Source organism: Heloderma suspectum, chromosome 6, assembly GCF_057233095.1.
Source record: "Heloderma suspectum isolate Gila_16-S chromosome 6, 16-S_ref, whole genome shotgun sequence".
In the NCBI taxonomy this organism is placed as follows: Eukaryota; Metazoa; Chordata; class Lepidosauria; order Squamata; family Helodermatidae; genus Heloderma; species Heloderma suspectum.
This window is the reverse complement of record NC_139463.1, coordinates 83,084,426-83,099,158: the sequence shown is the minus strand read 5'-3', so window position 1 is coordinate 83,099,158 and position 14,733 is coordinate 83,084,426. Positions and strand designations below refer to the sequence as shown.

At 47.3% G+C, this 14,733-nt stretch overlaps 1 protein-coding gene across 1 annotated transcript; it reads left to right on the top strand.

The window, feature by feature from the left end:
* Nucleotides 1-431: 431 nt before the first annotated feature.
* Nucleotides 432-1,349, top strand: LOC146341545 (olfactory receptor 14A16-like). Its single transcript, XM_084808372.1, has one exon. It carries the CDS (start codon nucleotides 432-434, stop codon nucleotides 1,347-1,349), a length of 918 nt encoding a protein of 305 aa, XP_084664498.1.
* The last annotated feature ends 13,384 nt before the right edge of the window (nucleotides 1,350-14,733 follow it).

The window sequence follows — 14,733 nt, the reverse complement described above, 5'->3', positions numbered from 1 at the left end:
TAAGTTAAATGAGTTTATATCAATAGCACTCCAGGTTAGGGATGCTGGAATATTTCTTTTGCTCCAGGTTTTTAAGCCAACTGATCTAATTCACATTTTTCAGACTAATATGCAGATCTGAATACAGCTGTCCCTTGGATTGTGTCTTCTGACTGTTGTGATATGGTTCTCAGCTCAAAAAAAAAATACAAAATATGCATTATAGGGCAAAACGAGTACAATTTAAATGTGAATTTATGTGTGAGTGGGTGTTTAAATCACGGGCTTATGAGGAAATGGGACAGGTCACATGAGAAACTGACATAGACTACAAATAGACCAGTCCATCCATATTCTAGGTTAACTGTTCTTTATCCATCCAATCATTTTAACAGCTTTGTTCCATCTTCCTTCCAGAGAATCTCCTGAAAATTAAAATGGAGAGAGGGAAAATGTCCAACCAAACTTCCATGACAGAGTTTCTGCTCTTGGAATTCTCTGATGTCCGAGAACTACAGATTGCACAGTTCATTGTGTTCCTCTTTTTTTATTTGGCTGCAGTTGCAGGAAACCTTCTCATCATCTCTGCAGTAGCTCTTGATCATCACCTTCACACCCCCATGTACTTCTTTCTGATGAACTTAGCCATGACAGATCTTGGCTCTGTTTCCGTCACCATACCCAAGTCCATGGCAAATTCCCTCATGAATACCAGGGTGATTTCTTATTTTGGATGTGTTACTCAGGTCTATCTCTTTCTGCTCTTTGCAGCATCCGATTACACCCTTCTCACCATCATGGCACATGATCAGTATGTTGCCATCTGCAATCCACTCCGATATGAGGCGATTATGAACAAAGGAGCCTGCATTCAGATGGCAGCCTGTGCTTGGCTGAGTGGTCTTCTCTATGCTGTATTGCACACTGGCAGCACCTTTGCCATGACATTATGCTCCAATATTGTTGATCAATTTTTCTGTGAGCTCCCCCAGCTTTTAAAGATCTCTTGCTCTAAGTTATACCTACTTGAAAATGCCTTTCTTGTTTTAAGTGTTACTGTAGCGTTTGGCTGCTTTATCTTTATAGTAGCAACTTATGTGAAGATTTTCACTACGGTGCTGAGAATGCCCTCATCACAAGGAAGGCAAAAGGCTTTCTCTACTTGCCTTCCCCACCTCATTGTTTTCTCCATGCTCCTTTTCACTGGAACACTTGTCTACTTGAGACCTATACCTCATGTCTCCTCATGTACAAATATGGTGTTTGCTGTCATATATTCTGTGGTTCCACCCATGATGAATCCAGTGATCTATAGCATGAGGAATAAGGATATTAAGATTGCCATGTCCAAGCTTTTAGGCTTGAAGTAGCTTTTGAATAATGCATTATATGGTTTTCTTCTCTAAACAAGGGTGTATATGTATTTAGCCATGACAGTAATATTCTTGTATGTGCATATTTTGGCATGCGGTTAGAGGCTCAAGAGCTACAAAAGGGCGTAGGAGTGAGTAACATCGGCTACTGCAAATGGCAGGCAAGTAGGGCAAGCCAAAAGTTAATGTTCTGTGTACTTTTGGTTCTTTTCTGTCCCTCTGAAACTGTTCAGATATCACACTAAGCCATGATGTTTACCATGGTGGCTTAGCATGACATCTGATTCGGGGGTCTGACCCAACCATGATGGTTTATTAACCATGCACAAACTATGCTCACTAACCACCTGCTGCAAGATGTTTAGGGGTGCTAACCGTGGCATAGCATGACATCTGAACAGGCCCCATGATTAATGGAGCACTTCCATCGAGCTCCACAACAAGAGCTGCTGAAAATGGCCATTACAGGGGTGGGGCTGCTGTTGGTGGCCATTTTTTTTCTTCATTCTGATTCCGTTACAAAAATAAGTAAAAAAGAAATAGAAATGATGAAAAATTGCTCAAAAATTGCCATATTGCAGAAATGAGCATTTGTGCGAATGTGCATGTGTGCAAAACCACTGTATATTGCTAAAATACGCATTATTCCCGTATATCACTAAAATGTGCCATTGCGCATGTGCTCAAAGCGCTATAGAGATATAGCGGTTTTGTGCAAATGCATATTTCAGTGACAGCAATTTTTGAGCAATTTTTCAATGTTTTAATTTTTTTACCAATTTTTGTAATGGGATCAGAAGGAAGGAAGAAAATGGCTGCCAACAGCCATCGGCAGCACCATTTCTGTAGTGGCTGTGTGAGCCACTGAGGCTGCTAGGATGCATGGGGGAGAGGTGGGAGGACTGCTGGAGGGAAGGTAGTTAGAAAGTGGTTAGGCTAACCATGCTGCAGGCCATGGTTAGCTGCCTGTGTGGCAGGGGCTCTCACAGTGGTTAGTGCTAACCACCCTGCACTGTGGTTAGCCTAGCCACCTTGCCCCAGTGTGAGACTAAACACAGTCTCTCTTTTGGCTGACGGTTCTTTGCGGAGAAGGCAAAACTAGGGATGGGCAGATCTATCAATCTTGATCTCACCAAGACTGTCAGCTTTTTTAGGCCAAACTTATTATGTCCTCTTTCCACATGAGTTTGCTGCTTTCTTTCTTTTTTTAAGCAATTGGTGGGGGAAGTCATATGTATCACCCCCCCAATGTACACATCAATCTATACATTACGTAATTTGTGTGCATTTTTAAACATATCCATTGTTGTTGTGTTTTTAAATATATTTTTATTTATTTTATCTTTATAAATGAAATAAACAATAACAAAAATACCAACAACCTGATCAATACTACAATTTCCCAGCAATACAATATTCTGAAGAGGACAACACAGTAGCAAAAAGAAAAGGGAAAAGAAAAAAAAAAGGAAAAGAGAGGAGGAAAGGAAGTAAAGAAAAAGAAGATTCTTCCCCCTCCCTCCCCCTCCCCCTCTCCCTCTCCCTCCCCTTTAAAGAATTAAGTTTAAACTCCAATACCACCTGGCCTCTGATGCCATTCTATTTTAAAAACTTTATCTATAACCTTAACAGTCTTACAGTTTAATAAACAACCTTACATTTCAATATCATATAATCAATCTTATATCAAAGAAACAGGTCTGAAGTTCATTCCCAGTAGCCTATATTATTATTATTATTATTATTATTATTATTATTATTAATAATAATAGAAATATAGTGTTATATAATAATAAAACTTAAAATAAACCTTCAACATTCAGTAATATATTTTATATATAAATGCTTGTGCACAATTACCCTCAAACAATAAATTTAAATACAGCATACCATATCTATTTTGAAACAAAAAATATAAAGAAAAGTGAGAAAAAAAGAAAGATGAAAGAGAATAAACTCATATATATATATAATCTTTTATCTTCTGACCTAGCCTGGATCATGTAGACTAAACACGAGCAGTTCACAAAGCTTGTTTAAAGATTCCAGTTCATGGGGTTGTGACAGAAATCTCACACATTTTTACATTCAGCCATGCCTAGGGATGGCGGAGAATTTCTCCCCGAAACTTCGGGGGGCCGAGCGCCAACGTGTTCGGCCCCCTGAACAAGTTTCAGGGAGAAATCCTCCAAACTCCCCCCGCCCCCCGGGACGGGACTTACCTTCACCGAATGTCCCTCCCGGTGGCGGGTCCGGCCACCGGTTCAGCGGGTGTTTGAGCGGGGCGGGAGCGGCAGCTGGTCTTTCGACCAGCTGCCGCCCCCGCCATTGCAATAAAAGAAAAAAAAAAAGTCCCCTGATAGGCTACGTGATGATTCACGTAGCCTATCACGGCTAGATTTGCAAAGTCAGCCATGATAGGCTACGTGAATCGTCACGTACCCTATCACGGGTGACTTAAAAAAAAAAAAGTGTGTATGGATAATGGCGGCCCCCATAGGGAGCCGCCATTCGCGTTCCTTATTTGGTGGCTGTAGTCTACGTAAATGTTTACGTAGACTACGGCGAAAATAAGGGCAACGCTATTTGCGTTGCCCTTATTTTCGCCGTAGTCTACATAAACATTTACGTAGACTACAGCAACTAAATAAGGAACGCGAATGGCGGCTCCCTATGGGGGCCGCCATTCGCGTACGCGCTTTTTTTTTCTTTTTTTTTAAGTCACCTGTGATAGGCTACGTGACGATTCACGTAGCCTATCAGGGCTGACTTTGCAGATCTAGCCATGATAGGCTACGTGAATCATCACGTAGCCTATCAGGGGGTGTTTTTTTTTTTTTTTTTAACTTTCGCGTTCGTGGCCGGGCGAGGCGGCAAGCCTCCTCCCCGGCCTGAATTTCGGCCGGGCGAGGCGGGAAGCCTCCCCCCCGGCCTGAATTTCGGCCGGGCGAGGCGGGAAGCCTCCCCCCCGGCCTGAACTTCGCGGGGGGAGCAGCGAAGCGCTCCCCCCCCACCGCGAACAAGCTGCGAGAAAAGGTAAGTCACTTTCGTCCACCCCTAGCCATGCCTCCGCCATTTCATGATCTGGAAACTTCTTCATCTGACCTTCAGACACAATAAAAAAGTATAGCAGGATATTTTAAGTAATATTGTAAGTTCATTTGTTTTGCCATATTTTTCGCTTTGATAAATTGCCTTCTTTTATTCACCACCTCTTTGATATAATCTGGAAATAACATAACTTTATCTTGTTTCCAGGAAAGGCTTCCACTAGGGATGTACAAAAGTCACTTACCGATTGTGTTCGTGGTGGTGGGAAGGCACTCCGTCCCTCCCCCAGGAATCCTCGACAGGGGGGGAGGCGATCTGGTCCTCCCCCCCCGGAATCCTTGACGGCCAGCTCTGCTCCGCGGCGGCTTCGTGGAGCAGCTGGCCAGGCCAGGGCTGCCCGCAGGCGGATTTCCAGCCACAGATTGGCTGGTGCGGACGCAAATGGCAGCCGCCATTTGCATCCAGCCAGGGAGCCGTGATAAGCTACCTAAGTCTTTACATAGCCTATCACTAAGTCTTTCTGTAGCCTATCACATCTGGGTAAATGACAACAACAACAAAAATGGCATATGCAAATGGCGGCAGCTACAGCGGCCGCCATTTGCGTTCCTTATTTTTCGCCATTTTAGTCTATGTAAATATTTATGTAGGCTAAAACGGCAAATAAAAAAGGAACGCAAATAGCGCCCAATACGCTATTTGCGTTCCCCTTTTTTCCGCTGTAATAGTCTACGTAAATATTTACGTAGACTAAAACGGCGAAAAATAAGGAACGCAAATGGCAGCCACCATAGCTGCCACCATTTGCGTACACCATTTTTTTTTATTATTGGCTTTCTGTGATAGGCTATGTAAATTCTTATGTAGCCTATCATGGCAAAGACCAGAATGCCAATGGCAGCCGTGGCAGCCGGTCAAAAGACCAGCTGCCGCTGCCACCGAAGCCGCCGCTGGAGCCGCTGCCATCCGGAACATCTGCCCCAGGTAAGTCTTGTCCCGAGGGGAATCCGCGGGTGGGCGGGGGGGCAGGCCGTTCTGCCACGGATTTTGGGGGGCTGAATGCCAGTGCATTTGGCCTCACTGAAATCCATGGTGGAATTCTCCACCAACCCTAGCTTCCACCCTCCCTTGCCAAACGCAGGATATAATTCTTTGTGGAGACTTTTGCAAATTGGACTATGATCATATAGTCAGTCCTTTTAGCATTTGGCACATGAAATGCCTGCTCAATATCAAGTAAATAATCAGATGGGATAGGGAGTATCTCATGCAAAAGTTTATCCACAAAAATAGGCAATTTTACATCATTAGACAGATTTTTAATCCCAATAATACGTACACTGAAGGCCTCCAGTTGAGAAATTCTGTCATAGATATTTTTAAAACATACTTGCATAGTAGTTTCATTCCCAGCCATTCGGTCTTTTAGCTCATTAATTTTCATCTCCATTTTTTGTCATGATCATTAATTAGATCCACAGCTCCTTGCAAGGTGGTGATGGACATATCCATTTCTGGATGCATCCATTGACTAAATTATGTTTGTGCACATTTTGGAAATACACACATTTTTCTTTGTGCATTTTTCAAATATGCACATGTTGTCAAATGTATTTTGTTTTGTTGTGCGGAATGCATTGTAAACTTGGAAATGTATGGGTTTCCAACCACAAATTTGTGACCTGCCCAGAGAGCTTCAGCTATGGGGCGGTACAGAAATATAACAATAAATAAAGAAATAAAGAAATAATTAGCTTTCAAGGCTGCCAGAGCAAACTGGGTAAATCCATTAAAACAAACTTGATGGACCAGATTTCTCTTACATTCTTAGGCAAAACTCAATGTTCATTTTTGCTGGATCTTTTTTTGCTGCTGCCAGTTTTGCAGTGGTGTGGGTGGGTGGCAATGGCATCCCGTGGCACAGGCGCACACCTTTTGGAAGCAACCATTTTTGTTCCCTGGAAGGCCATCTGAGAACTACACTACACAATCATATTGCATTGGTCCCTGCCCTGGCAGCGTTCAAGGAAGAAAATCAAAGTGGAAAGCTGAAGGGAACACCACTGCCACCAATGACTAAGCCACATGCCATGTTCCACCCCTCTTTCATTGGCTTGTGCACAGTCCTTTCCAAGAATGCCAGCATGTCCCCCTATTTTCACTGCCTATGTATGGAGCAGAAAAATTGGAGTTTCTCTACCTACAAAAGAGGCAGTGAAAAGGAGAAGGGATTGTCTTCCAACCAGCTCTAAGCTTCTCATTTGGTCCAGTTTATTCTAAATAGGGTTGGAGGAGAATTTCTCCCCGAAACTTCGGGTGGCCGAGCGCCAACGTGTTCGGCCCCCCGAACAAGTTTCGGGGAGAAATTCTCCTCACCCCCCCTCACCCTGCACCCCCCCCGGGACGGGACTTACCTTTCCCGAATGTCCCTCCCGGCGGCAGGTCCCGGCGGCAGTTCGGCGGGTCTTCGTCAGAGGCGGGGGCAGCAGCCGATCTTTCGACCGGCTGCCACCGCCGCCATTCCAATAAAACTAAAAAAAAAAAAACCACCCCCGTGATAGGCTACATGACGATTAACGTAGCCTATCATGGCTGACTTTGCAGATCTAGCCGTGATAGGCTACGTTAATCGTCACGTAGCCTATCACGGGGGCATTTTTTGTTCTTTTTTAACTTTTTATTTTGCAGCCGGGCGAGGCGAGGCGCCTCCCCCCCGGCCTGAATTTCGGCCGGGTGAGGCGGGAAGCCTCCTCCCCCACCTGAACTTGGGGGGGAGAGCAGCGAAGCGCCTCCCCCCCACCGCGAAAAGCTGCGAGACCAGGTAAGTGACTTTCGTGCACCCCTAATTCTAAATACTAGGAATTGATTTTATCTCCTTCACATTTTTATGTACTGGAAGCTTTGATTAACTCACAACCACTTCTAATACCTCATCACATCAGGGTTTAATAAAATGCAATAGCAGCACCATTATTTTTTTGTAATCTATACAAAAATCCCCAAAGCAGAAATGAACTTCTGGACAAGTAATTCTTGTAAAATCATGAAGATCCCTACTTCCACCACTTGAGTATCTGCTTACTGTTACTATGTACCAATTATGCCTGTTCTAGGGATGTCAGAGAATTCCGCGATGGATCTTGGTGAGGCCAAATGCCAGTGCATTCACTCCCCCGAAATCCATCACGGAATGAAGCCCCCACCCCCCCAACCCACAAAAGGCACGCGGGACGAAGTCCCCGCTGCCCCTAACCCACAAAAGGCATGCGAAACGGAGCACTTACCTGCTCCCGTCTGCACTGCTTTGTGAATTGGGGCGGTCCTGGAGCCGCCATTCGCTTCCTCCTCTTCATAGCTGTGATAGGCTACGTAAATACTTACGTAGCCTATCATGGCTAACACAGGGATGCCATTTGCATCCCTGCAGAGGCTGTGATAGGCTACATAAGTATTTACGTAGCTTATCACAGTGGGAGGGGGAACCCAGCGTACGCAAATGGCGGCAGCTACCACCATTTGCATATGCTGGGTTTTTTCCCCCCGTGCCGTGATAGGTTACGTAAGTATTTATGTAGCCTATCATGGCAGGGTGGGAACAAACCCAGCGTATGCAAATGGCGGCAGCTACCGCCATTTGCATACGCTGGGGTTTTTCCCCCTGCCGTGATAGGCTACGTAAATATTTACGTAGCCTATCATGGCTCAATATAGGGACGCAAATGGCAGCGGCTATGACAGCTGCCATTTGCATCCCTGCAGGGCTTCCCAGAGGCCAGATGTCCAGCTGCGGGTGGCCGGAGCTGGCCGGCGGCTCCGTGGCTTGGCCGCGGAGAGGAGCCAGCCAGGCAGGATTCCAGGGGGGAGGACCGGATCGCCTCCCCCCCCATCGAGGATTCCGGGGGGAGGGACGGAGCGCCTCCCCCACACCACGGATAGCCCAGCACGGAGCCAGGTAGGTGTTTCGTACATCCCTAGCCTGTTCCCAGAGAAGCCAGATCAGATCACAGTGACAGATGTGTTAGTTACATCTCTTTGGACTACTGTAACATGCTCTGTGTGGGACTGCCTTTGAAAACTGTTTGGAAACTTCAGCTGATCCAGAATGTTGTTGCTAGGCTGTTAACTGACATCACTTACAGGGATTGTGTGACTCCCATGTTAGAACAGCTTTACTGGCTACTTTGGGAATCTAGGCACAATGCAAAGTGGTGGTTATGACCTATAGAGCCCTATATCAGGGATCCAGAACCTCAGAGCCAGGTCCCAATCCAGCTCCCCTGGGGTCCTAATCTGGCCCTCTGGGGTTCCTCAGAGGTTCATACCCCCTTCCCCGGGGCCCAACCTTTTTCTCTGACCATGTATCATTTGACGGTTTCCCTCTTTTGTGCAGGGCTTTTTTTTCTCTCTCTCTCATTCTAAAGTAAGGTTTGATTACAGGCAGTAAGAGTTTGAAGCTAAAATATGCAGGCATTTTTTAATCTTTTAGGCACCACCCCTTTGGCTCTGCCCACCACTGGAACATCCCCTCCTCCCTCAAACCTTCTCCAAAATGGAATTTAGCCCTCAGACTGAAAGAGGTTCAATACTCCTGCCCTTTACTGAAAGACCACATTTTCCCATATGTGCCTGTGTGAGTTTGGTGGTGGATTTGGTGGGGATGCGAGAGAGGTAGGTATGTACGAAATTGGCCTTACCTGGCTCCGCCGGGTTCCGCTGGGGGGGGCGCTCCGTCCCTCCCCCTGGAATCCTGGCTGGCTGGCTCCGCCAACAGCCGGACATCCGGCCACTGGCTAGCAGGGACGCAAATGGCGGCAGCCGTAGCCGCCGCCATTTGCGTCCCTGTAGTCAGCCGTGATAGGCTATGTAAATCTTTACGTAGCCTATCACGTCTGACTTTAAAAAAAAATACAAACACGCACGTACGCAAATGGCAGCGGCTACGGCCGCCACCATTTGTGTTACTTATTTTGGCCCATCTTAGTCTACGTAAATATTTGCGTTCCCTCCTATTTTTGCCATCTTAGTCTACGTAAATATTTACGTAGACTAAGATGGGCCAAAATAAGGAATGCAAATGGTGGCGGCCGTAGCCGCCGCCATTTGTGTATACGCGTTTTGTTGTTGTTTTTAAAGTCAGACGTGATTGGCTACATAAAGATTTACGTAGCCTATCACGTCGTGTTTTTTTAAAAAAAACCTAGCCATGATAGGCTACATAAATCTTTACGTAGCCTATCACGTCTTTTTTTTTTTTCCCCCAAGACTGGAAATGGCGGCAGCGGCAGCCAGTCGGAAGACCAGCTGCTGCAGCCGCTGCAGCCACTGCAGCCGCCACCGGAGCTGCCGCTGCCTGGAAGATCCGCCCCAGGTAAGTCTTGTCCCGGGGGGACCCGCGGGGGGGGGCGGGGGGCAGGCCGTTCTGCCACGGAGTTCGGGGGGCAGAATGCACTGACATTCGGCCTCACCGAGATCCATGGGTGAATTCTCTGCCATCCCTAGAAAGAGGGCTTTCCCAGAGGCTGTCCCCAGGCTCTGGAACTCTCTGCTGTGGGCAGTTAGGTTGGCTCCATCTTTATTGTTGTTCTGCCAGCAGGCAAATATATTTGTATTCAGGTAGGCTTTGGGCATGTAAGCTGCTCTGCTGTTGGAAGGGCTTAAGCTGCTTGCATTCTGGGTGTTTCTTTTATTGTTGTATTTTTAAATGTGGCTTTAAGTGATTTGTTACATTTTAACCAAGATTTTCTTTTAATTTGTACTTTAATCAAAACATTTTCTTTTCATACCAATCTGAGCAGTTTTTCTCACCTCTTCAAAACTGACCTTCAAAGTAGACCACTGGGCAATACAAAGGACAAATGTTTCCTTCAATTTGATTAGGGTGTTATTTGAAGGGCCACCACGCAGAGAACTAAACTACCTTGGCATTCCCTCTTCAATAGTACTTTTAAAGGTTCAAGAGTCCTATCCTTTTTAGCATGTGGCCACCCTATTTAAAGGTTATAATGAAATGGAAAAATCACCTGGGGGTGAGTGTGTGCTGTTTAACCCTTCCCCAAAGCACCATGTGATATGCATAATTAGCAAATAATTGACATAATATCCAAATTAGGTACCCAGATGTGTGGAAATGGCATATGGCAACCCTACCCTACTATCAAACAAACTCTAAATTGGAGTGTGGTGCATGCCACAGGATCCCACTCATTTCAAAGATGACCGATGGGGGTGTATGTTTGCCACCACCCCAGTTTTTCCAGCAGCAGCATTTCATTGTGGGTGAAAGGCTAGGGTGGGGGGATAAAGAGACAAGACACAAGTATTTGGTATAAAATTTGGGCACATTTATTGAGGTTGATCAGAACCACAAAGGGAAACCTAAGCAGGCAGCTTCTCTAAGCCAGCTACTAACCTGACATTTTATCGGACAAGACATCTGATGCCTGTAGAGTGGCATCTTTGATTGCCACCCCTCAAGACTGCACAATTTTGGGATGGGAGGCCTTCCCCTGTCACACCCACCTCCAGCCCGTGAAACCTTGAATGGGTGAGGTGAGCTGGCCTCAAAGATAATCTCTATCTTCCAACTGGGGCCACAAAACCCTGAGCTGGAAGCCTCAGGCATTACCAGTCACCAGAAGCAGTGCATCTGAATGCTCACCACCAACCGTATTCCCCACTAAAGGTGCCCGCACATACCTGCCTGTTTAGCAAATATGACGAGGGATGTCAGAGAATTCCGCCATGGATCTCGGGGAGGCCAAATGCCAGCGCATTCGGCCCCCCAAAATCTGTGGCGGAACGGCCTGCCACCCCCCTGCCACCACCGCGGATCCCCCCGGGACGAGACTTACCTGGGGCGGATCTTCCGGGTGGCGGCAGCTCCGGTGGAGGCTCTGGCGGTGGTTCAGCGGTTCGGTGGCGGCGGCGGTGGCCAGTCTTCTGACTGGCCGCCGCCGCCGCCATTTCCCATGTAAAAAAAAAAAAGACATGATAGGCTACATAAATCTTTACGTAGCCTATCACGGCTAGGTTAAAAAAGAAAAGAAAAGTGATAGGCTACGTAAATCTTTACGTAGCCTATCACGTCTGACTCAAAAAAAAAAAACACGCGCGTACGCAAGTGTAAATATTTACATTTACATAAACATTTACATAAATATTACATAAATATTTACGTAGACTAAGATGGGACAAAATAAGGAATGCAAATAGCAGCGGCCATAGCTGCCGCCATTTGCGTATGTGCGTATTTGTTTGTTTTTTAAAGTCAGACGTGATAGCCTACGTAAAGATTTACGTAGCCTATCATGGCTGACTACAGGGATGCAAACGGCCCTGCTAGCCGTTTCCATTTGCGTCCCTGCTAGCCAGCAGACGGACGTCCAGCTGTGGAGCACAGCCGGCCAGCGAGGATTCCAGGGGGGGGGGACGGAGCACCTCCCCCCCACCATCAACATAATCTGCGAAAGGTAAGTCACTTTCGTACATCCCTAAATGTGACTAGGGATGTCAGAGAATTCCGCGACGGATCTCGGTGAGGCCGAATGCCAGTGCATTCGGCCCCCTGAAACCCATCGCGAAATGAAGCCCCCGCCCCCCAACTCACGAAAGGCACATGGGACGAAGTGCCCACCACCCACACCCCATGAAAGGCGCATGAAACGGAGCACCTACCTGCTCCCGTCCGCTCTGCTGTGCGAATGGCGGCCTTCCTGTGGCTGCCATTCACTTCCTCCTTCTTCAGCCGTGATAGGCTACGTAAATACTTACATAGCCTATCACGGCTTACGCAGGGACTCCATTTGCATCCCTGTGGAGGCTGTGATAGGCTACATAAGTATTTACGTAGCCTATCACGGTGTGTGGGGGGAAACCTGAGCGTACGCCAATGGCGGCGGCTACGACAGCTGCCATTTGCGTCCCTGCAGGGCTGCCCAGCAGCCGGATGTCCAGGTGTGGGAGGCCAGAGCTGGCCGGCGGCTCCGTGGCTTGGCCAAGGAGTGGAGCTGGGTGGCCAGGATTACGGGGGGAGGGAGGGAGCACTTCCCCCCCCCAGCAGAACCCGGTGGAGCCAGGTAAGCGGGGTTTTGTACACCCCTAAATGTGACCAAATCAACCTAAGTATTTAAATGAGACTAAATCCACCTACAATCAACTCCCAACCCCACTTACAGTGTGAAGTTGGCAAAAGGCACATAGCCCAGGCCAATCTGACTATGAGCCAACAATCGCTATCTCCCTGCCCTCCCCAAAAGACGACCAGCATAACCCACACTGTCTACAGGGAGGAAGGGAGCCTCACTTCAAAGAGGGCAAAAGGAGGGGCTCGCTCCACACCCTAAAATAACTGGTAAGCTCCTCCCCTCTCTGGTGGTACCACCTCTGAATACCAATGGCATTCCCCTTGTCTCTGCCCCTCCCCCAATCCTTCCTGCAGCCAGGAATAGCAAAATATTTTTGAAATGTTTTTCCTTTGCTTTCCTATGGCTCTGTTGCGTTGTTAGGGCTGAGGATTTGCTAGGACCCTGAAGAGCTGATACAGGGAAAACTAAAGCTGTATAGGAAAAGTCCATCCACTTATGGGTCAACTTTTGGGGTTGGATTTTTGCCCCTAAGGCCCTTTTTTTATGATGTCAGCTCTTCAAAGCTGACGTGAGCCAGGAAATCTTCTCCAGCTTTGATTTTAATCCAATTGGGAGTAGAATTCATGATTTTCTCCTAAAAGTTGTTTCTTGTTTGAGGTCAATATAACCAAATGTCTGAACCTTGTTTCTGGGTCTGATACATGCAAACTTGATCAGTATGACATGTTCCCTTCCAATTCTGTGATCTGCCTTTTGCAGTCCTAAGTATTTCCTCTGTTGTATTCTGGAATAAAACGTCCATAACTTGACCTCACCATATTCCAAGGAATCAACCCTACTGTAGAAAAATTCAAATATATGGCAGGTAATGCCTAGGCTGAACACATTTTTTTCTTGATTAATCATTTGTCTTTTAACTAATGAGTTGATTAATTAATCCATTACATTTGAATAAATGTGTATTCAAATTTATATAGCTGAGAGGCGCAGAGTGGTAGGTGGCAGTATTGCAACTGACACCCTCCCCGCAACCTGAGTTCGATCCCAGTGGAAGCTGGGTCCCAGGTAGCCTGCTCAGGTCGACTCAGCCTTCCATCCTTCCAAGGTCGGTAAAATAACTATCCAGCTTGCTTGGGGAAAGGTAGTCACGACTGGGGAAGGCAATGGCAAACCACCCCGCTACGGTCTGCCGTGAAAATGCTAGTGAAAGCGGCGCCCCTCTAGGAGTCAGCAATGACTCGGTGCTTGCACAGGAGGAACCTTTCCTTTCCTTTTGTAGATACTGAATGAAGTGTGACATCACTTATGATGTAATATTAAAAGCTGACAGTCATTGTTAGGTCATCATATAGGGATGTACGAAAGTCATTTACCTTGAACGAAATTTGATTTGTGGGGGGGGAGGTGCTCCACCCCTCCCCCAAAAATCTGGCAGGCGGGAGGCGTCCCGTCCCTCCCCCCCAAAATTCTGGCCAGGGGGGAGATGCCCCATCCCTCCCCCCCGAAATTCTGGCCAGGGGGGAGGTGCCCCGTCCCTCCTGCCGCAAATCCTGGCTGGCCGGGTCTGCAAATGGCGGCGGCCATAGCCGCCGCCATTTCTGTCCCTGCAGTAGGGATGGTGGAGAATTTCTCCCCGAAACTTCGGGGGGCCGAGCGCCAACATGTTCGGCCCCCCGAACAAGTTTCGGGGAGAAATTCTCCGCACCCCCCCACACCCCGCACCCCCCCCGGGATGGGACTTACCTTTGCCGAATGTCCCTCCCGGCGGCGCGTCCGGCCGGCGGTTCGGCGGGTGTTCGTGCGGGGCGGGAGCGGCAGCCGGCCTTTCGACCGGCTGCCGCCACCGCCGCCATTCCAATAAAAGAAAAAAAAAAAAACGCCCCCATGATAGGCTACATGACGATTAACGTAGCCTATCATGGCTAGATCTGCAAAGTCAGCCATGATAGGCTACGTAAATCGTCACGTAGCCTATCACAGGTGACTTAAAAAAAAAAAAAAAGCGCGTACGGATAATGGCGGCCCCCATAGGGAGCCGCCATTCCCATTCCTTATTTGGTCGCTGTAGTCTACGTAAATCTTTACATAGACTACGGCAAAAATAAGGGCAATGCTATTTGCGTTGCCCTTATTTTCGCCGTAGTCTACGTAAAGATTTACGAAGACTACAGCGACCAAATAAGTAACGAGAATGGTGGCTCCCTATGGGGGCCGCCATTAGTGTACGTGCTTTTTTTTTAAAGTCA

Coding starts and splice junctions, on each gene's coding strand:
- LOC146341545 (XM_084808372.1), top strand. CDS start 432: ATGTCCAACCAAACTTCCATGACAGAGTTTCTGCTCTTGGAATTCTCT.